Below are 23,786 nucleotides of genomic sequence, written 5' to 3'. Positions count from 1 at the left end.
CAACTTCAGCCCTTTTACTAGCCCTCATAATATGAACTCCAAGACACTATCCTAACAGCTCACCTACATGGCAGATTGTGCTTTACTTTTACAAAAACCGATGGCCTATTTTCATACACTATGATGTTTTGAAAAGGGTACAAAGCAAACTAATCTGTGTTCTGCAATGCCTAAAGGTAGGGGCATTTCTACGATGTGTCAGGCTTTGGGGAATTGGTTTCCACCCCCCCCCCCCATGGCAGGAGATAAGAAGATCAAAGAAAGGAACGGCTTGCCAGTTAGAAACTTTAATAATAACAGCGAGAGAACAAAGAACACATCTCCTAGAAATGGCGGCGCTCCCAGTTGAGGATTCCACCCCACTCCATCCCTATTAAACTACATCACTCCTACGTCTTGCAATCTGAGTTTGTCCCCTCTGTGCTTTGTGTGCTTTCTGTTCTGCCACTTTCTCAGCTCTTCTTGACCTTCGGGAGAGCGGAGGAATGCCGTCCAGAGACTTTGAGTCTGTTAACCCTCTCTCTTCCAGTGTTTCTTCTCCTAGCTGTTCCCATCCAATATTACCCAGCTTCTGCCTTCTGAACTATGCCCCTCTGCAAACCACTGTTCTAAATCTATACTGTCCCACTGCTCCTGGGAAGATTCAGGATCCGGATCCAGAGCAGGGGGAAGGGGGAGGCTCCCACCATTCCTCCTCAATGCAGCCCTCCTCAGAATGGTCCGTGACACTAAGTGCTTAAAAAAAGAAAATAAACAGTAGCAAACTTTCTTCTAAAAAAATGTGACAAAACAGAATTATGCAGCCCATATAAACAACACAAATTTGCATGATATCTTCGTTTGTATTATTGATTTGGATTCAATTAGTTGTGGGAACAGACAAAGATCTATACGGTGCAATGAAGCCAGCCTCTAATAATTGGAAATTTGCTTTAACAACTTCACCGGCTTCGGATGTTTCTCCAGCAGTTGCCCACACAGTTTTAAGAATATTTTAAAGGACTAGAAACTTGCTTTTCTGCAGTGCATGGAACACTTTGTAACTTTTGTGGCCCCCAGCAGTGTGGCAGGCGTAAACACAGCCTTGCCTAAGGATACAGTCTCAAGAAGTAGGTTTGTCTTGCATCAGAACAGGTGGTATATTCTGGAGGAAGGCTCAGTGCTTTGAGTGGAAGGACAGCCATCCTGGGCAGTGAGAACACTGTGTCCTGTCAGAGGTCAGGGTGATTCAGCAGGCGAGAAATGCAGCCTGCAATTACCTTACCCATCTGGATTTTCCACCTTGCTTGCGGAAATGTTAGCCTACAATAGGCTTAATAGGCTTAGTTTTCAGCTCAGTGTAGAATTCGGTTTTAGATTATAAAGGGCAACATATAAACCAGTGCTTGGACTACAGTGGTATCTTGGTTGTTGAACTTAATCTATTCCAGGAGTCTGTTAAGACTCCCAAAACCATTCGAAAACCAAGGCACAGCTTCCGATCGGCTGCAGGAGCTTCCTGCACTCAAGCGGAAGCTGCGTCGGACGTTCGGCTTCCAAAAAATGTTCGCAAACTGGAACACTTACTTCCGAGTTTGTGGCATTCGGGAGCCAATTTGTTTGGGAGCCAAGCTGTTTGAGAACCAAGGTACCACTGTAGTTTGGTTAAACAAAATTCGCTGAATTAGTTCAAAAATCTCTGAACTGCATCTGAAAGTAGTTTCCATTATTGCTGAGTTAATTGAATGCAAATTGTGTTCATTTTGGGGACCATTTCTACTGCAACTTCAAATAGATTCTCTTACTTGTTTCCCCCCCTTTTAAACTTACAGGCCCAAAGTATCTAAATATTACAACGGTTGGGCCAAAGAAACAAATCACATCCCACTGTGTGTGTGTGTTTTGATGTTTTCTTCATCTTAAGTATATTTACAGCTTTTTTCTTTATTATTCTCTGGAATTTGGGCCTACCTAGTCACTCTGTGAAATTATCCTTAAATAGAGGGCTCTGGAACTGGCACATCTATCTGAAAAGGTTCAATGTAGAACCGGCAAAGTTCCAAGACTTGCAACAATTGCAATATCGGGCAAATAAAGACCCAAATTTACCTATTTCATTATCTGAACCCTTTTACTTTTCAGGTAAAAACTAGCAATTTTAGTGACTTGAAATTTGTACACTTAAGAGCAGAATCCTACACACGTTGAGGGAGTTCACTCTCTTCCTGTCCTGTTTAGTATCATTGTTTCCCTGGAATCTTCCTCGCTTCCCAAATTACTCACATGTTTGATACCACCCAATGAAGGATCACCTTGTGAACAGGATGACATCACGACGTGGCGCGACCAATCAGGTTTGGCTGTGTAACGAGGTCATTGCGTAGTTTCAGAGAGGGAAGGAAGGAGAAAGCGAGGGCAATTTCAGTGAGTAAGCAATCGTTTTCTCGGGAGCGTGCCAAAAATCGTTGAAAAGGAGAGGCAGCTTTTGGCAGTGCCAAAAATTATTGCAAAAAAGGAGTAAGTGGCAGTTTCGGCAGAGTCCTGGTTGCGCATAATTGTCAAGAACTGAACGTATCCCTTCATCCCCAAGGCAGGATGGGAGAAATGACCTGCATGTTTAGGAATTTCAACCACAGCCTAAGTTTCTTCAACTCAAACAACAGAGTGTTGCAGGAGATGGTCTTCTGGGCTTTTCTGGCTGATGTATTATCCCCAGCTTTTAATACTGGGAACTTTCCTAGCTTAATGCCATCCCATTTTCTCCCCAGAAGGTGCTAATTGACTTGCCAAGCATTTGGATATAATTAGTCGATGCAGTTTCCTTGTCGAAAGCTATTGTATTGGGATGAGCGGCAGAGAGAAAACAAGCAACTCTCTCCGGCAAGCTATTGAATAGGGCTGAGCTGCCTGGCACAGATTCCATTAAACAAAACCCACAGCCTAATTCTCATTTCCACTGCCATTGGCTGACACACCAGCCTTACAAAAGCCAGGGCACCTCGCAATGGATTGTTCTGTGGTGGAATAATAGTCTCAATTGTTCGCTGCTCCAGAAAATATGAATACACTCTGACAGGGAGGAAACTGCTACAATGAGAGGAAGAAAAGGGAGAGGTTTATAATTTTTATTTAAAATAAACTTTTTAATGGACTACACAGGCACGGTTGCTGCTCAGTCTCTCGACCAGAAGCAATGGCGCAAATAACTGTGACATTGTTTTGTGTGGGTTTCTTTTTTCTAAAGAGGAAAACTTTGAAAACCAGAGGAGACAGGGAATAAGCATCACACAATCACTTAAATAAAACAAGAGACAATATTACAGTGCAAAAGAACAGACAGGCTCTGTTTATGCTGCAGCCGTGCTGCACCACTTAGAAATCCTGTTAAAAAATAAATTAAAAACACTTTCTAAAGCCCATTGCATTCCCTTTAATTGGGATTTATACAGCTGTGCACACTCACAAACACACAATCACACACCTTAGTTTATACGCATGCGTGTGCCATTAATTTGGAAAAGGCCGACACATGCTAAAGTCCAGGGGAAGACTCTTGTAAGGCCCTCTTAACACTTTTCATCTGTGCGAAACACATTGAGAGACTGCAGGAGGGGCAGACGTAAGCCACACAATATTAAGGATAGTCTCCCGATTAATACCCTGTGAAGTTTCACTGCAATAGATGGAAAGGAGAAATCAGATCTATGGCTAAAATAGCCCCACATTCAAAGCTACCATGGGGTGGGGTGAGGGGGGGGATGCAGAGTAAACCAGCTGACAGCTCATGAGTCCTAAAATAATTATCTGCCAGGATGACAGCAAAGGACATGATGGCGAATTTTGGCAACTGTGCGAAAGTGGAACTGCTTAAGGGAAAACGGCAGGAAGCACCGATTCATAAACCCCTTGACCAGATCAACAGGCCCATGTTGAGAAGTGTTTTGGCTGACTTGGAAAGATGGCGTACTGGAACTTAGGGTCGCCTCCTGTGACAGAAGCACCACCCACATCAACCTCCTCCTGCAAGAAGGCGGAAGTTGCTCAAATTTCCACATGCAGCGCTCTTCCTGATTCCTCCACAGCAAATGTAAAAAAGAGTGATATTCTGTGCAGCTTGCAACAAGCACTAAATACTCTGGACTAACAGCATGGTTGTGGCGCCTAGGGAAGTTTGAGGACTTTGATCTTTTGTGAATTCTGATCTGAAGGGACCCAATTCTCACCTCCTAGACTTAAATTATACTTCCAAATCAGAACGTTGTTCCTCACTTTGCATTTCCCTAGATTTTCCAACGCAGTTCTTGGCTCCAAATGATAAAAATAAAATCCAGCTTTAGAACCCAAGTATTTTTACATGAACTGTATGTAGTTGAGGCCAAACAACATACACCAGCATGTAATCCAGTCACGGTTGTGGAAACCACCACTCTGGATCGAGTGTCTGTCTCATGGAGTCTATTCTCCTTGGGTCAGTTTAAACATTAAGTCATTTGAGGTGGTACAGTCCTTCCAGATTTGAAACATGAGGAATCTGGAAGCACCTGGTATTAAAAAAAAGTAGCCATCTTAGAAAAACAACTAGGTCAGAAATCTTCTCAGAGAGATGGTAAGCTTTGATGTGCGACATAATTTTCATACCAATGTATGAGGTGGCATAATTACATCCATCTCAAGGGTCCCTGAGGCAGCTGTGGGATGTTCTTTTGCTGATGGTGCAGAGAGCTTAGCTGGTTTGTTCTGGTTTCTGTACATGGGTTCAAACTCGCTCTTCTTTGCAAGAAAAAACGATAGCATATTTGAGTAGCAGCTGAAACCTCTTGAGGGACTCGCTGATGATGAGCTGGTTGAGAGCTTACCTGGAGCTGCTTCTGGGATAGATGGCATGAAGGGCATCAAATCAATGCTGCGGAAAAATACATCTACTTGGTTTCAACCAGAAAGTAATGTTATAAAAGATTAGTCCAACATCTTGTTCTCAGAATGGCCATCCAGAGGCCTATGGGATGCTCACAAACAGGACTTGAGAATCTCTCATATCGTACAACGGAATGCATGTTATTGCTGCGAAGAGATGCTCAACTGCTAGTGGTTGGTGCTCGGGAATAAGTCTTCTTGAGATCAGAAAAGATGTGGAAGGAACAGATTATGAACCATCAAGAAACAAGAACCATGTGACAGAGCTCTGAAGGTAGCAACAGGTGCTCTGTTCTGCAATGGAAACATCTCCATGTGAATTGCTACTCCAAAGTATTAAGAGATGCACATACATCACTCATGAAAAGCCACAGGATATTTACACTCAATGCCATCCGTGGCCAAGTGACCCCTAAGTGAGTTCTCCTTTTGTTGCTTGGGTAAATTCTGTTGTTTTCTGCTGAGGCTTTGAAGGTGAAGATCTATGATGTTCTCCTGACTATCAGAGGCACACAAGTGGTAATTGTTCTGCTGTACCCAGTGGCTGCGAGCAATTTTCACTGTGAAAATGCCCCACAACCAATCTTCACAGCTAAAGAACTGAGCTGGGGCTTGGCTGTGTAAATAATCCTGTTGGTGGCTGAATACAATCACTGGTGAATCAACAGGTCAAAAATGTCAACAGAGGACTATGGCACAAGTATTTCTAAGCTCACCCTTATTGCCAAATGTGCCATAAATTGTAGCTCAGTGGTAGGGCCTTTCTTTGGGGTTCGGACCCCAGAATCTTCAAGCAGGTTTGGGAGAGACCAGTTTCTGAAATCCTGGGCAGCTGCTGCGAGTTAGCCCAGACCAGTGTTCTTCAATCTTGGATCCTGAGATGCTAGAATACAACTTCCATCATCCTCAGTCCGCTTAGCTAATGGTCATGGATGATGTGAGATCTGGGGACCAAAGGGTTGCAGAACACTGGTGCACACTGAGCTAGATGGATCAACTGCTTGGACTCGGTATAAGGCAACTTCCTGATTTTCTCAGATAGCGGTAGTCTAGCAATGTACCAGAGAACATATCCCACCTTTGAAGTCTTGGTGGTGCCTTCTGGCCAATTGGGCTGGGGAACATGCAGCAGGGGCAACACTAGAGGCACAGAGAGGAATATAGGCTGGACTCTATGCCATAGCCAGGCCCACCGGCACTTTTGCTCCTGGCAAGGTATACTGCAACGTCCTCGTCTAGCACCCGGGTCACAAGTTGGCTACAGATGATTAATGCAACAGTGAGCATCTCTGAGTCAGCTGTAAAGGACTAGGGCACATGCTATGAAGGGAGGAGGGACTGTAAAGAAGATTAAAAAAAGGAAAACTGGTTGTTTTAATGCTTTTTTTTAAAAAAATGGATTATTTTACTCCATTTAGGGAGAAAACCCCACAATATTTGTAAAAAAAAACCAAATGACAACAGACAGACACTTGGCATGCACAGTTAGTTTGAACATTTCCATTTAGATTATCGGCAGCTGATTCCACACACACTTTTACAGAGGTTTATTTTTTTGTCCTCAAAACAGGTAAAAACAGAACCTTGGAATTAATACCAGCTTGGAAACTGGTCCATACGGGGCTAAAATGAACTAGCCAACAAGAGACACCATGTATATGACTTCTCTTTTCACATTTGTACAGTACAATGAAGCAGTATTTTACATAAGTGTTGAATTAATGAGTATTCCATTAACACTTTCAAACCAGCACAAAAATGAAGGGAAGTTGTATGCTTGAAAGACAGTCCAGTTTTTTGTTTTTTTTTAAAAAACGGGCCAATTTCGCATCCATGTTGAAAGTCTGAAAAGAGAGAAAACAGCAAGTCTCTCAACTTGGATCTCCAATGGAGAAATGCACAGTGCTACGGGAAGGGTTAATGCAGTGGACCAGCCTCAAGGTTTGTTGCAAAGCCCATATTATTGGAGCAATGTGGACACAGGGAAACATGGGGCTTGCAGCTGAAGATGGCAGCCCAGCCCAACGTTGAGTTTCAGCTCCATTACCCCATGACCCAACCCCAATGTGTGGTGCACATCCACCCCCTCTGATCTGCTTCACTGGCTGCTGTTGCCATGAAAACACACACCCTTGGGATCTCAGGGTAAGCAACACTGATGTCAGAAAGGTAGAGGGAAGGAGCTGACCAGGGGCTGCTGCTTTGTGCTGTGGCCCTGGCCTTTTCTTGTTAAGTTCTGCTCTTAAGTTACAGCTAACCAGTCTTCCTGTTCAACAGGAACAGAGAATATACTGGATGGGGATGGGGAAGGGACCTAGGCTTTAAAGATGAGGTAGAAAGCCAACTGCACTTGCACTGCGAAGGACAAGAGCTTTTCCAATTGGTTACGAAGGCAGAAGAGGAGCAGTAACAACAAGACACATTTTGTGCGTGGGCATAACAGGATAGCCGCAGCTGTACGATCGCGAGTCGGAAAACAGCCCCGATTTATATTACGCTACATGATGTACTTGCACATCTCAGCTGGAGAAACAGAATCATGTTCTTCATGCGCTTTCCCCTACACCACCCCTGAGATGGATGAGAATCCAGCTTGTTGGATATCTAGATGGAAGGCTACTATTGGCTTAGGTGCCATCATCAGCTCAAGGAAGCTTGCTCTGCAGAAGCCCTTTTGGGTCCGAAATCTGGTCGTGTAAACATCAACTTCCTCTGTAATGACCCCACCCTACCCGGAAACCACTGAACCACCACAGCTCACATTGTACGTACACAACAGAAAACAGAACTCACTGCCTTTAATCTAGAAATCAGCACAGAAAACCCTTAGAGCTTTATTATTGTACCAAAAAAAGGGGAAGGGGGATAAAAATATATATATATTAAACCACTATTTTAGTACATACCCTATTCATAAATAACTGAACTTTTGTTTGTTTGTGTTTCTGTTTCACTGTCGCAAAATTACTCATCGAGATTTTCAGATCACATCATCATTGTAACAAAACAAAACGAAAGTGAAGCTCTCGCATGTTGAATTAAACTGTGCAGAAAAAACGACGACACAAATTTGGGGTTGGGTGCCTAATAAACAGTTCTCAGGCCTTGAGGGTTTGAGGAAGGCCAACGGGCCGTTTCTCGTTCAGCCTTCCCGCCATAACAGTTTGCGTCCATTTTGCAGGTTCTGCTTCGATACGTGGAATATTCTGCACCCACGGGCGAGAAGATGTCAAGCTTGCTGATCTCAGGAAAGTTTGAAGGCCATTCTTTGGATTTGGCAACTTTTCCATTGACGTGGGAGAGGGTATTCCTGCATTTCTTTCAAGCGGCTGAACGCCATTTCTTTCTCATATAAATAGAAACCAGTATTTCCACACAGGACATGCAAAGTAGTGCAATGATTACTATACAACAGCCTGCTACTGGGGAGGCAGGACTGGACATCTGTCCCAAGAAGCATCGCTGTAGACGGCGCAGGAGCACATTTGCTGCTGCACCCCTCATCTCCAATCCACAGGAAGGAGGAGCACGGGCCAGAGCGCAAAATTATAAGGTCCGGACAGCAACAGGGTAAAGGAGTGACAAATGTTCGGCTCCCTTTATTGGGAGTTTTTTTGCCGTGTAATAGTGGATCACTTCCGGAACACTGTCAAACGGGGGGCTGTTCTGGCCCAAAATGTATTTCTCTTTGGTTTTCGCCAGCTTCATGTGCATAAACCCTTGGTTGCTCCTGCGGAAAGAAAGAAAACAAGAAAACGATTCAGCATGTCAAATCTCTCTCTCTCTCTGAGCCAGTTTTAGAGAACTCTTAACCAAATTCACGGGACGCGGGTGGCGCTGTGGGTTAAACCACTGAGCCTAGGGCTTGCCGATCAGAAGGTCGGTGGTTCGAATCCCCGCGACGGGGTGAGCTCCCGTTGCTCGGTCCCAGTTCCTGCCAACCTAGCAGTTCGAAAGTACGTCAAAGTGCAAGTAGATAAATAGGTACCGCTCCGGCGGGAAGGTAAACGGCTTTTCCGTGCGCTGCTCTGGTTTGCCAGAAGCGGCTTAGTCATGCTGGCCACATGTATGCCGGCTCCCTCGGCCAATAAAGCGAGATGAGCGCCGCAACCCCAGAGTCGTTCACGACTGGACCTAGTGGTCAGGGGTCCCTTTACCTTTACCTTTAACCAAATTCACATGCCTGCTTGACTGTAACAAAACCTTTCCATGGTTTACAAGAAACAGCAAAATTATCAATTAAATAGGTTAAAACCAAGAAAATGACAAAATTTAAAGAACTGTTAAAATGATTTGTAAACTACAAATAGATTAAAACACATCAACGCGTCTGGATAGCCTTGCCTAAACAGAAATATTTGAAGCAGGTGCTGAAAAGGGGACATCCTGGCCGGATGTCAAATTTAAGTGCAGAAAATGCAGTTTCGCAGAAAAGTGGCTCTGACAATAGGAGCCTTGCATCAGATTAATTAACCAGCCAACCAATCCTGATGCAAAGGCAAGGTGGGTGGACTGTTTTAAACCCCCACAGGGATCCGCAGTGAGAGTAATGGGAATGAGTTTCAGGCTGACTGAAATGAGCTGTAGCTGTTATGGAATGCTTATGGACATTCTAACTGAGAAGATGAGGACACGGGTGGCGCTGTGAGTTAAACCACAGAGCCTAGGACTTGCCGATCGGAAGGTCGGCAGTTCGATTCCCCGTGACAGGGTGAGCTCCCGTTGCTCGGTCCCTGCTCCTGCCAACCTAGCAGTTCAAAAGCACGTCAAAGTGCAAGTAGATAAATAGGTACCGCTCTGGCGGGAAGGTAAATGGCATTTCCGTGCGCTGCTCTGGTTCTCCAGAAGCGGCTTAGTCATGGTGGCCACATGACCCGGAAGCTGTATGCCAGCTCCCTTGGCCAATAAAGTGAGATGAGCGCCGCAACCCCAGAGTCATCCACGACTGGACCTAATGGTCAGGGGTCCCTTTACCTTTAACTGAGAAGAAGTCTACTGTCAGCACACAAGGGCTGGAGGTAACAGCAGATGTGGCTGTGTGTCATTTGTAGGCATTGATGTGAGAGAGAAAGGAGCAAGGACAGTTGCAGTACTGGTCAACCGTTAGCATTGTGTGTGTGTGAGTGACATATATATGGGTGGCAGTGGCATTATACCCATTCACACAAACTAATGAAGAAGCAAAGATCACCAGTGTTGAAGCAATGATTCTTCAACATCAACTTCATTGGACTGGTCATGTTGTGCGGATGCCTGATTATCGTCTTCCAAAGCAACTACTCTATTCTGAACTTAAAAATAGTAAGCATAATGCTGGTGGTCAACAAAAGAGGTTTAAAGACTGTCTCAAGGCAAATCTAAAAAAATGTAGTATAAACACCGACGACTGGGAAACACTGGCCTTCAAGCGCTCCAGTTGGAGAACAGCCTTTACCAAAGGTGTCATGGGCTTTGAAGACAGTCGAACTCAGGACGAAAAGGAGAAACGTGCTAAGAGGAAGGCACGTTTGGCAAATCCACACCGTGATCAACTCCCGCCCAGAAACGTAAGTCCCCACTGTGAAAGGATGTGTGGATCCAGAATTGGCCTCCACAGTCCCTTATGGACTCATTGTTAAAACCGTGTTTATGGAAGACAATCTTACTCGGCTACGAGGGATCGCCAAAGAAGAAGACACCTAATCACACAAACTAATGCGAGTCTACAAATGTATACACCTACAGTTAAAATGACAGTGATCCAAATCAACTAGTGACATTATAAACCAGTCCTACTAGCCACTGGCCCCATGACTTCTGCATTCGGCTAGTGGAAATTGTTTGTAGGTCTGAAAAGGCCATTGTACACCAAATGCCTGATCCCTCTGTAGGAAAACAAATCATGCTTTAAGTATTATGCCTAAAGAAGGCCTTCGACAGCCCCCATCCCATTCAAAGCACAAAAATCCGAAATATAAAAAAATCTGATGAGAACCCTGGCTGTGTAATTGAAAAGGATCTTCCCATTTTGTGTCAATGGAGCAAAGATATAGCAGTGAGTCATGCATTCCATTCTGCACCTGAAGAGTATGCAGAGATGCAATTTTAAGTTGAGAATAGTTCCTTTATCCCCTCTGAAATTGCCAAAGAATTTTATTTTTTAAAAAGTGAATGTTTCCTGTGAAAAAGCTGAAGGAAATTTCAGGCTCACATTATTCAGATATTCAGGCAATTTTGCGATGAAATGACCCTTCTCTGTAGAGCAGAAATCACTGCAGGCATTGTAATTATAGCTCTGGCAAGCTTAAAAAAATCTTGATTTAAATTTCAATTCTTTACAAGAATGAATCTCTTTTGAAACATAATTGCTCTCTAAACGATTTCCTTTAAGCCAAGGGTGACATCTCTAAATACATTATTATGAGCGGATATATTGTTCTGTGCTTTCAGTTCATTATGTTTTCCCCCCTCTGCTAGTAAATGCTTTAAGAGTCTGCCACTAAATTAATGGGATTGCAGAAATAGGTGCATATTAATTCAAGGCTAGAGTGGAGGGCAGTCTGCTTAGATGCCTTTTCAGGCTTAATGCAAGAACGGGATTTACTGGTGGGAATTTCTTGTCAAGTCTGCAGTTTTACTGATTGCATAGGGGTCTCTAAAAAAAGATTTGTGAGTTTGGTTTGCGATTCAAGGGACTATCAAAGACATGCTGCAAATTGCTAGCCAACCAGTAAAAATGCATGAGGGTTAATAACTGTAGTGGATTTATTTGCAGGACTGATTTTTGAGAGGGAACAACCGAAAATCCTCACATAAGCCTCTATAAAAGCAAGTTTAATGTCTTGCAAGGGCTCAAAGCTGCACTGAGGGTAAAGGTTGTGATTTTTGTTTCTTATTGTAAGGATGAAAATGACATTGAAGGGCATAGCGGAGGATCTGAGGAGAAAGCTTGCTCAAGACTCAATGCGCAGGATAGGATTACTAAGGGCAGAACATTACAGAGACATGGGGCTGCCACAGAAAATGACATTCCCAGACCAACTGCCCCACACCCTTCTTCAGGTGTCTTTCATTGCCATCACGGTGTGCATCTCCTTGCCATATTATAATGGGGGTGGAGAAATGAATGCCCTGATGTCACATCACAGGAGAAGTGTTATTAGATGCTAAAGGGTATTAGAACTTGACATAAGAGATGCAGTTTTCACCAGCCATCCCAGCAGTGTCTCCTGCAGCATGCAGGAATCCAACAGAGTGCGACAGGCATTGAAATGACTCTCCCTTCCATCTTCATCTCTGCACAAAGAGGCAAAAACTACTATACAGTGGTACCCTGGTTCTCAAACGCCTTGGTACTCAAACAACTTGGAACCCAAGAACTGCAAACCCGGAAGTGTGTTCCGGTTTGCAAACTTTCTTCAGAAGCCGAATGTGCTTGGAGAGAGCAGGCTTGGAGAATGAAGTCAGGGTGAGCTATGTGCTTCCCAAATGAACCAGAGCAGTAGCTTAATGATTAACCGGCTGAAAGCACCTATTTGATGCAAGAGCTGTAATGGAGATGTATGTGGGAGAATGCTGGCAGAAAGGAAGCCAAACCTGGCATCCTTGGTGGAGGAAACAAGCTATGTGATGAGATAAGGGCAGAATTGCACAAGGTCTTGGGGGAAGAAAGAGAATGACTAAATAAACTTATGAAATCTCCCCTTGTTTTGGTAATTAAGAGAGAGTCTGACTAACTGGCAAAGGATGGATGCGGTCTCGTAAATTCCAGTGCCATGCACTCGATGACTCTGGAAATTCCTTTTAAGATGATGGCGGGACAGGAACTCTGTGATCTTCTGAAATGGTTCTAAGTTCTCAGCCCTGGCCTTCACACACATAGCAGGTTAGACTGTAAAACTGTTCCTGGACAGTTCACCTTATAAATGAGGAACTGTGTGCTTGAATGCTCTCTGAAGCAAATTCCTTGCACATAGAAAATCAGTGTGTCAGGGAGAAGGGTTCTATCCTAGTCTTCTTCCTGAGGTGCTATTTTTCAGTGCGCAGGGAATGTGCATTGGAATATTCAGGCTTGCAATTTGCCGCCTACACTCTAAAGTACAGTGGTACCTCAGGTTACACACGCTTCAGGTTACACACGCTTCAGGTCACATACTCCGCTAACCCAAATATAGTGCTTCAGGTTAAGAACTTTGCTTCAGGATGAGAACAGAAATCGTGCTCCGGCGGCGCAGCAGCAGCAAGAGGCCCCATTAACTAAAGTGGTGCTTCAGGTTAAGAACAGTTTCAGGTTAAGTACGGACCTCTGGAACGAATTAAGTACTTAACCTGAGGTACCACTGTAATACAGTCCAGAAACAGTTTTATTACATTATGAGCAGCTGTGTAGACTGAACCATAGTTATGCAATCATGAGAGACGCTTTCAGTAGCTTTCAGTGGTCAAGGTATCAAGCTTGATAAGGTTGTGTCCCCTAACAAATGTTACGTTTGCTTGATAAGAAATTTATGTCCTTGACAGTCAATCTCCAAGAAGCATTTGACATAGCCAAGGGATCATGTGATGAAATCCACCATGTGACTTAGGCCAAAGCTACCCATGTGAGGGCAGAGAAGCCAGAATACAGATAACTATATTTGGAATTGGCTGGATGAGGACATAGATGAGCAGAAAGGCTTAAAGTGGGGTACAACTAGGAGATGTTGATGCCTAATTTAAAAGGCACATACACTGCAGAGAGTTTTCCCTCAGTCTGTCTTTGTTAACCCCAGAAGCCCAGAAAAATAAAGCTTTCTGTAGCCTAGTTAAAGGGTTTCTCAGCACCAGGTATCCATAAAATTGGTCAGCGAATCCAATGGCAGTCAAGAGATCTTTGTGGTGATTGCTTGCCACTAGGCCTAAGAACAGAAGGCATAGCCTTCAACCTGCCTTACAAACTGCTCAGAACTACTGATAAAAAGTAGGCTATGATTCCGTCAAGAAGATAGCCAAGATCTGCATTTTTCTAACATGAGCACAATCAGATGCAATAGGCACCCTGTTAAGCTGTTGCAGCCTTCTCTGTAGCTATTGAATTTTGTGCTTGCACCTGACCCTTCCAACCTTAAGAATGACAATAAAGCTGCAGCTGTTTCCAGGCTATTTCCCTACAACTTATCACAAAATGAAAATAAAGAAATATAACATCAGCAACATTATGTTTCAAGAGCTGATTAATGCATTATGCAGAATGAAATGGTAGAATTTTCTACTTGTAAAGGTAAAGGTAAAGGGACCCCTGACTATTAGGTCCAGTCATGGCTGACTCTGGAGTTGTGGCGCTCATCTCGCTTTATTGGCCGGGGGAGCCGGCGTACAGCTTCCGGGTCATGTGGCCAGCATGACTAAGCCGCTTCTGGCGAACCAGAGCAGTGCACAGAAACGCCGTTTACCTTCCCACCGGAGCGGTACCTATTTATCTACTTGCACTTTGATGTGCTTTCGAACTGCTACTAGGTTGGCAGGAGCAGGGACCAAGCAACGGAACTCACCCCGTCGTGGGGATTTGAACCGCTGACCTTCTGATCGGCAAGTCCTAGGCTCTGCGGTTTAACCCACAGTGCCACCCACGTCTCTACTTGTACCACCACTTTAATATGCAGGTGGTGGTCATATTACTTTTTTGTGTGTGCATAGCCTAGGAGGTGCAAGATTATAATTATCTTTTTAATGGAGCAATTGTAATCAGGATCCCATAACGGAAGTGGTACAGTCCAGAATTCTGCCACTTCCATTTATGTATTCTTGTAATGAAGCTCATGGATTTCTGAAGTGTGCACCTGAAAATGTAATGTGTGAGTGTGACGAAACACATTTGGAAACATGTGTTACCGGAGAGGTTTGCTCAACAGAGAGCTGTGATTGGCCACAGTTCACCCTGTGGTCAACACAAGGGTAGGAAGTGATCCAAAGACATCCTGTGTCTGGGAGCCAAGTCACATGATGCTTGGAAGTGTCAGCTATCATATGAGAATCCCCTCACTCGGAAAGCTTGCCTTTTTTGGGGAAAGAGACTGTGCTGACATGAAAAGACAGCTCTGTCCATGAGTGCTGATTTGTAATTAGATGTCTCGCACAGCTAAACTATTGGACGGCCGTAGCAAATGGCCAAGGCGCAGTGAGAGTTGTATAATATATTAGGAGCTGTTGCCAGAGTCTTTCACTGGAAAGGAGGCTGAGAAGTGGTATCCCCCAAGTGCTACCTTTTATAAGCCAAAAGCTCCTAAGAGCTTTGGGGTTAGCCCATAACTGCCACCAACTTTCCCCTTTGCAATCCCCGGGCGCATGCGATTGGCCAACAGCAATGTCAAACTGGTGTGTCAATGAGGCCTTGCAGGATGGAATAATGGGGAACAAAGCTCCAGGCAAGGCTTTTGATAAGAGCACAGTGTGCATGTGTGTCATTCCTGGTTCCTTTGATACCCCATCCAGAAGGAACAAGCCACAATTAGAGGGCCTCCTGAGCAAAGGAACCTGCCCAATTAACACTCCCAAGCTGCACAATGAGGAACAAAGCTGTTCCTAGCTTTGGGGGGGGGGGGGAATACAATACTGTCCCACCAAAACAAGAAGAAAATTGATCATCTAGAGGATTATCAAACATTCTCTGTTCGACAGACACCCCCTCCCCTTAATGGGAACCACCCCCTTCCTAATAATCAAGGCATTTAATAATACATCACACATCTTTGCAGCTGCCGGGGCATATTGCCTACAGCAGTGTGTTGCTTCCCTAAGACCTCTTACTTTCAGTTGTAATTGCTTAATGCATTTTTCATGAAGAGCACAGGGTAATAGTTATGTTAAATTGCCTCCTTTTTCATGATAAAATGACTTTAAAACACTTGCATGTAACATTTATGCAATTGCAGGCAGTGCAAGTGCCCAGTGATTATGACCCTATTACTTGGAATCCCCGTGCATTGTGTCAGGTTCACTTCATCTTGAAGAAGAAAGGGAGGACTGTCACTCCCAATCAGAACGAAACTGATTTTTCCTCTACCGAGCTGTATTTCTGAAGCAGCTCCTGCTCAACTTCATCATGCCCAGAGGCTGCTTTTGACCACCTCAATTTGGCACCCCCTGAAATCACAGGCTCTTGGCTTGGAATCGTCAATGGCAGTGGACCGGGTATCCTAAGCACTGATTGCTTAAGATCACAGCTAATCCTGCTGGGTTCAAATGGAAGCAAAAGGCACTGGAAGCGCCCCCCAAACGGCAAGGTGTCTTGTGGAACCAAACACAGTTATTTCCTCGATTACGGTCTGTTTCAGAAACTGAACAGGAATGTTCATGCATGTTTCTCGGACCATCACCCTGTTGCTTTTGTAGAAATCAACGTCCTTCCCCGGACAGACACAGGAGTTACTGGCAGCTTTTGTGACTGCAAAGGGAAGATGCTTCATAGGATGCTAGACAAGGAAATGCTGCCCAAACCAGCAAGCCTCTAGAACAGCCTTTCTCAATATGTGGGCCCCCCAGATGTTGTTGAACTACAACTCCCATCACCCCTAGCAAGACCAGAGCTCGGGGATGATGGGAGTTGTAGTCCAACAACATCTGGGGACCCACAGGTTGAGAAAATCTCTCCTCTCACTCTTCTTGTGGCATTTAGTCAGTTCTGCAGGTGTCATTTACCTTCCTATACTCTGTATCACCAGCACCAAGTTTTGGGGGGGACATGAGGGGCCAAGGTCCCCTCCAAATTTTCAATGAAGGGGCCGGGGCTCCTAAAGTTCTGTGGTGGCCACGCACACATGGCACAGAGCATCCGCGCGACACGTCGTCATGGCCCGCTGTGTGTGATGTCAGCACACCATGGGACTGTTGACACCACGTGTGCATGCCACGCGGATGTGCAGACATCATGCATGCACACTGCAGGGCCTGGACACACAACGTGGTATGTCACGTGGCCCTGGGACCCCTCAATCATGGGAGCGAGGCAGAGCAGCAGCTCTGTATTATTGGCTGCCTCAGGTGGGGCAGGAAAACCACTTGGGCAAGTCTAGTATGAGAGGGGTGAGAACTGTGTATGGGTTTTTGTTGTTGCAGCCTGGTGTCTCTGAAAAATTTTACACATCATTTGGGAAGACAGGCAAACTAATGCCAGTGTACTGGAAGAAGCAAAGATCACCAGTGTTGAAGCAAGGATTCTTCAACATCAACTTTGTTGGACTGGTCATGTTGTGTAGATGCCTGATGATCGTCTTCCAAAGCAACTACTCTATTCCGAACTTAAAAATGGAAAGCGTAATGCTGGTGGTCAACAAAAAAGGTTTAAAGACTCTCTCAAGGCAAATCTAAATAAATGTAGTATAAACACCGACAACTGGGAAACACTGGCCTGCAAGGGCTTGAATTGGAGAACAGCCTTTACCAAAGGTGTCCTGGGCATTGAAGATGCTCAAACTCAGAATGCAAGGGAGAAACGTGCTAAGAGGAAGGCACATTTGGCAAACCCTCACTGTGATCAACTCCTGCCCAGAAACCTATGTCCCCAACTGTGGAAGGACGTGTGGATCCAGAATTGGCCTCCACAGTCACTTACGGACTCACTGTTAAGACTGTGTTCATGGAGGGCAATCTTACTTGGCTACGAGTGATCACCAAAGAAGAAAAGAAGGAGGAGGAGGAGGAGGAGGAGGAGGAGGAGGAGGAGGAGGAGAAGGAGGAGGAGGAGGAGACTGATCACCAAAGAAGAAGAAGCCCCACCATAAGTGTGAGGGCCCGGAAGACCCTGGTTCAAATTCCACCTCCACTATAAACTCTCAAAGGTGACCTCTCAGTAGCTCACTATTTGCTATGGAGGACAATTATATTACTCTACCTTTCAGGACTGTTTTAAAGTTTACGGAGATCATGTATGTGATGCACCCTGAAAGCCTGAAATGTGCTACTCAAGAGACTATTAGTAGCTGGTAGTAAGTACCGCTGTGGGGGACACCCTTCTTTCTGTCAATAAATTGTCTGGGTAGACTGTCAGTTCCGATCTGTTTAAAACAGCCTGTCTTCTCCAGCAATCCTGACACGGGCCTTGGAACATCTCACACTGCCAAGTCTAAAATGTAGGACCAAAATGCCACGATGGTGAGAACTGATTTCCGTGGCCTGCTTGGCCTTGCTGTTATCCCACGATGACGCCCACTGCCGCATTTGGAACACGGTCAAATGATGGATTTCGGTCTTGAGAAAAGAATGATGGAAATCAGGAGGCTATCCTAACTCATTCTCACCCTGTCTTTCTCTGTTGAAAAAAGACTGACATCTCTATTTGCCCAATCCATTTACTTCCTGGAATTTACAGCTCTCTTCTTGTTTGGTAATGTGCCGCTCTCAGCTGGAGAATGCAGCTGATTTACCCAACAAAACAGCCTCCAGTTAAGTAAATAGCAACATTTTCTCTTTCTTTCTTTCTTTCTTTCTTTCTTTCTTTCTTTCTTTCTTTCTTTCTTTCTTTCTTAAAAAGAGAGATCAAGTAAACGTGAGTTTGCTCTCAAAACAGGGTGGGAGAACAAGAAGGAATAAGCTTTCAACAGTCAGTTTTGACAGCTAAGTCATAACTGAAATTTATTTGCCAGATTTTGTAGAACTTATCAGAAAGACAAAAGGTAGTGGCCGCCACACACATGCGCAGGTGTGTACACGTCCAAATGTTCTGCATTCTAGATGCTGCATTAACTGTCTGCAAAAGATGATGCCCAGCCAAACTGAATCCATGTGCTTCCCTTTCAGCTGACTCCCAAGTTCATTTAAAACTGTTGCTTGTGTTTCACTGACTTGAGCAAGCGAAGTGAACTAGTCCTGGGTGAGGAAGACCAACAAGCTACCTGTTTCAATGTGTAACATAAAGGTTCCTTCCTTCAAATTGAATGTCTGCTTATATGAGCAAAGTCCCCCTTGTGTCGTTAGCTTTATGAAAGTAGGAAAGCAAAGAGAAAATGTCCACAGGGACCCTTCGTTGCAACGTAGGAGTGGATGGGCATGGGCCTACATGAAATATGTTGAACGGCAATGAAAACTGGGAACCTTGCCAGGGGGAAAGTCCCAGGCTTGTACCTGAGCATTTATACCTTACAAAGACATCCTTCCAAAGCCATTTTCTGGCTGCATCACTTTCAGAACGTAAGCAGAGGAAAGTCAAGTCAGAAGCAGCCTTCCTGATGATCTCCTCCTAATTGTAGCACCCACAACTGGAAGAGGTAGCAATTCAGAAGATGAAGCTATCCTTGTAAGAAGGCGAATGAGAAATAATTATGGTGCTTTTTTTTGGGGGGGGGGGTTTAAATCTATGCAAGTGCTTGATGGTTCGATTCTGCTGCCTGGAGTGCTCAACTCGTTGATCTGGGGTTGGGTTGGGGGGCGCGAGGTTCTTTCCAAGAGCCAAACGTGCAGCAATATTTCATTCCATATCTGACAGCTACTATCTTTGCCGAGCAATTAACACAGTGCCTCTCCTCTGGCTCCGGTTGACATCATGCAGCTCTGTAGCATCACCCCCAACAAGTCAGGAAGCTAAAGCACTGGTGTCAGCTGCTTTTAGTAAGAAAGGGTTTTCCTTTTTTTAAATCAGCTGCTTTGAAAAGAGGGACAAAAGATGGAGAAACCTGGTGGGCAGCATCAAATGACAGGGCTGTCGGCAGAAAGCCAGCTTGCAGGCAGCAGGGGCCCCTGTCACTTCTGCTTAAATGCTAGGTGGACTCGGAATACGGTTTTAAACAAAAGCCCTTCTGGTGCGATATTTATTTGCAGAGAGGCGAGGCACACTCGTCTTGAAGTTCAAACAACTACACTGCTTACCGGTGTGTCCAAGCAGACACTGGCTGCAAAACTCTTAACGCTTTGTGGGGTTATAAAAGTCTGTTTCCAATGGAAGATTCCCCTCCCCACAGGAAAAGGCTGTATGTGAAAACAAGATCAATGCACATTTTTTTTGCAGGACAGAAATGGGGAACAAGAGCAAGCAAGATTGGAAGCTTACATTCACACATTTTCACTGTGAATCTATGTTGATTTTGCACGAGAACTTTCAGATGTTTTTCTTCACGCAAGTAAAAAAAAGAGTCGTGCCAAAAATTTACCCCCGACAAAAAAACAAAAACAAAACCACCCCCCAAATGATATCATTATAGTTCTTACAAGCAAAGGTGCCATGGATGCATTTAGAGAAATCAAACCAGCATTGTGCTTAAGCAGACTGCACCTTTCATCCGCTGAAATGTGCTTTATATGGTTGCGGGAATCTCCAGAATTGCAAATACGGTGTGTGCAATGATCTATACGTGCTTTTTCTATTTTCTATTTATTTAGCAGAGAAAGGCGACAAGCCTGGACCTTTCCACTGTGGATCCCACAGCTTCAAGAAGTTTATCTAGGTTCCTCAAGGAGAGAGTTCATGATACAAAAGACTCATTTTCTATTATGACAGAACTTCCCACGCTTGGCAAGTTCCAGGGCATGCTTCTTAGCCAGCCCAACTAGGCCCAAGAAGTCTAGGTGGCATCAAATACCACCTGAAAAGCATCCCAGGTTCTAGGCATCTGCGCTTTAAAAAAAGACCAGGTAGCCAGAAAGTCAAATAAAAGACATTTGGCTTGATGCCTGGAAGAGCTGCTGCCCATCAGAATTTATAATATTGGGTTAGACGGACAAATAGTTTGACCAGGTATAAGGTAGGTTCCTATGTTTTTAAGGGCACCAAAATCTCTCTGTCTCTCTGGGTGCATTCAGAAGTGGGGAACATAACATTCATTTTCCTGGTTGTAATACTAGCACGTTCCACCTGGTACCTAATACTATTTTTACACTGCCTTGCTTGCTGCATTATGGAACTATGGCTTTTCGACCATATGCTGCCTTCAAGCACTAAATTCCACTCACACCAGTGGGCTTGGTGTGAAGCAACAGCACATGTCCTTCGGCATGTTGTCATCCTTCATGTGTGCTTCTGTTCCCCCATGGAACAGAAATGGAAATGACAGGAAAGAACTGCTGTATGTTGGGACTACTGCCCCAAATTTTGCCATGAGTGACGGTTGTGCAATCCATAAAAACTGCAGAGAAAGGACAGCGCAAAGACCTCGCGATTTTTCTATCAAACCTCGGTTCCCAAATGCTTCCGGTATCGTACATTTTGACTCCCGAATGCCGAAAACCCGGAAGTAAATGCTCCTTTTAAAAAAATGTTTTTCGGCACCTGAACGTCCCAGGCAGCTTCAGCTCGAGTGCAAGAAGCTCTTGCAACCAATCAGAAGCCGCGCCTTGCTTGTCGAACTTTTTGGAAGTCAAATGGTCTTCTGGAACAGATTACGTTCAACAACAGACGTTTGACTGTATAGGAAAGTTTTTAAAAATGCTTTATTATGTTTTTATATATGCTGGAAGCAACCCGGTGTGTGGAGTATAAACAGTAAAATTATCATTGTGGAATGGAACGTCCCTATTTTCATCAGAGAAATGTTGGAGGGCATGATGCTGTTTTGAAAACGGAGAGGGGAAAGGGCTGCAAAGACTCACATTAGGATGTAAGACATATGCTTAGACGTCCTTGCAACCTTGCGGGTGGCGCTGTGGTTTAAACCACTGAGCCTAGGGCTTGCCAATCAGAAGGTTGGCGGTTCGAATCCTTGTGACGGGGTGAGCTCCTGTTGCTCGGTCCCTGCTCCTGCCAACCTAGCAGTTCAAAAGCACAAAGTGCAAGTAGATAAATAGGTACCACTCTGGTGGGAAGGTAAATGGCGTTTCTGTGCGCTGCTCCGGTTTCGCCAGAAGAGGCTTAGTCATGCTGGCCACATTACCCGGAAAAACTGTCTGCGGACAAATGTCGGCTCCCTCAGCCAGTAAAGCAAGATGAGCACCGCAACCCCAGAGTCGTTTGCGACTGGACTTAATTGTCAGGGCTCCCTTTACCTTTTACTTTGATTGGTTCTTGAGTTACCAGAAAGAGAGAAGGAGCATCCCCACCGCCAACAACCCAGCCAGTTTGCACAGTTCTCTTCGCTGCTGCTGAAGGATCAATCTCTCTCTCTTTCGAGACTTTCCCTAACACGGTGAATACATCAAACAAGATAAATTTTGCATGAAGCTGGAGGTCAGAGCAGCTTTCGCAACATGGTTTAAACACGGCTGAGCTGCAGCTTTTTCTAAGCCTGCGGGACAGAAGTTCCTTACAGCAGCAAAGCAATATGCATTTGTTGGAGAACACACTTCTGAGCAATGCCTGGCCCCTTTCAAGTTTCTTATGGATATCTGAATTGCGGTTTGGGGGAGAGGAGAAGCTCCTGGACTGTACAGCAAAGAGCTTGTTCAAAATGCACTGCAGCAGGCGAATCTTTGCTGGACAGAAGAAACTCCACATGGATCAATACTGCACGAGGCCAAGCAGTTTAGCTGTTGGAATACCTCCTTTTTATCTGGAGAAAAGGATCTTCCTGGACCCTGGCGAGAGCTACTGTCCTTGCATTTGTACAAAGTGAAGAAATGCAGTCTCCAACTGATCTGCAATTTTCATGTATTGTTTTACACTGGTGCAGAAACTGCATCTAAGGGCTGAATACTCTCAACGCATATTTTTTTTTAATGGTATAAACAGATTTGAAAAAGGGTTGGGGAGTGACTGTGGCGGACATCATTTAAGAGGAGTAGAACACAGTGGGAAAGTCCCACTTGCTTCTTCTTCTTCGAATCATACGATGGTAGAGTTGGCAGGGACCGCAAGAGTCATCTAGTCCATCATTCTCTTTCTCCTCCTCTATCAGATTGTAGCTCAAAGCTCATCACATAAACTAGTTCACTGTCTTCAGGGGTTTCTGCAAACTTTGCTTTGCCAATGCATCAACAGTTGGGAGGGAGGTCAAATCCATTCGGTGGATTTATTTACTCTCTTTTCAGCAGTTCCTTCCCAAAATCCTCCTTTTCCTCCAATGCAGTTTTTCTGTGCACACAGTAAGCACAGCCCATTTCTACTTTTAGTTAAGTATTTTTATTTATTTATTTGATTTAGGGTGGCAGCTGCCCGCTGCTCCCTGGCTACACACATGCTTGGCAAACAGAACTGCACACAATATTCCGAGTGCAGGAGCACCACAGATTTCTTTGAAGGCCAATGGTTTTTCAAAGGTCATAGTGGAGCCCTTGAAATTCCTGATTCTTCAAATTCAGTCCTATGCCTCAGTTACCTGCAATACTTGACCCTATACCTACTACAAACTAACAATGTCCTTAACTGATTCATTATCCCTCATGGTCCAATGTTCTTTAGGTGCCTTTCAGGGTAACCTCCTTTCAAACTTCCTTTTGCTCCAGTAATGCGATTCCTTGGCTCTGGGTGTCCAAGCTTTTGGCGAACTGCAGACAAAATCTGGCTTACAAACTGCCTTAACCTGAGGAAAAGGTGCCGGTAGTTTAATGAATAAAAAAGCAGGAAAAGGTAACACACTTAAATGAATTCATATGCAAAGAATTCCTGGCTTCAGCGGCACTTAAGGCAGCTTGAAAAATGCAATTTACAAAGGTCAGCTTCATCTCTTTGTAATTTGGTCTTCAGATAGCAAAATCTCTCAAGGCTGGTATTCTATCAATTTCTTGACAACCCATTTCCACAGGGTGAAATTTTTTTCTCTAAATTAAATCTCCATCCCTGTGCTCTCTAAATGCAATTGATTTATGTACTGATACATAACAAAGCCCTGTGTTTTATTATTTAGACCACACTGTGCCTACATTAATTACAGGTTTCGGCAGTCTGGTTGCCTGAAATACAGTTCCAAATTTTTTTGCTTTATCTTCAGACTGATTTGTTTTTCAATTTTTAATCAAACGCAAAACAGAAACCACCAGCAGTTTATGAACTGCAGCTATTTCCTATGTTCCTAACA

General features: G+C 44.5%; 1 protein-coding gene across 1 annotated transcript in view; it reads right to left on the bottom strand.

The window, feature by feature from the left end:
• Positions 1-3,090: 3,090 nt before the first annotated feature.
• Positions 3,091-23,786, bottom strand: part of SHB (SH2 domain containing adaptor protein B) — a 155,244-nt gene continuing 134,548 nt past the window's right edge. The window contains exon 6 of the mRNA XM_028711838.2: positions 3,091-8,623. Within this exon, the coding sequence (XP_028567671.2) occupies positions 8,440-8,623 (184 nt within the window). The 3' untranslated portion in view covers positions 3,091-8,439. The remainder of the gene's footprint in view (positions 8,624-23,786) is intronic.

Source organism: Podarcis muralis, chromosome 17 (genome assembly GCF_964188315.1).
Source record: "Podarcis muralis chromosome 17, rPodMur119.hap1.1, whole genome shotgun sequence".
In the NCBI taxonomy this organism is placed as follows: Eukaryota; Metazoa; Chordata; class Lepidosauria; order Squamata; family Lacertidae; genus Podarcis; species Podarcis muralis.
This window is presented reverse-complemented; position numbering and strand designations above follow the sequence as displayed.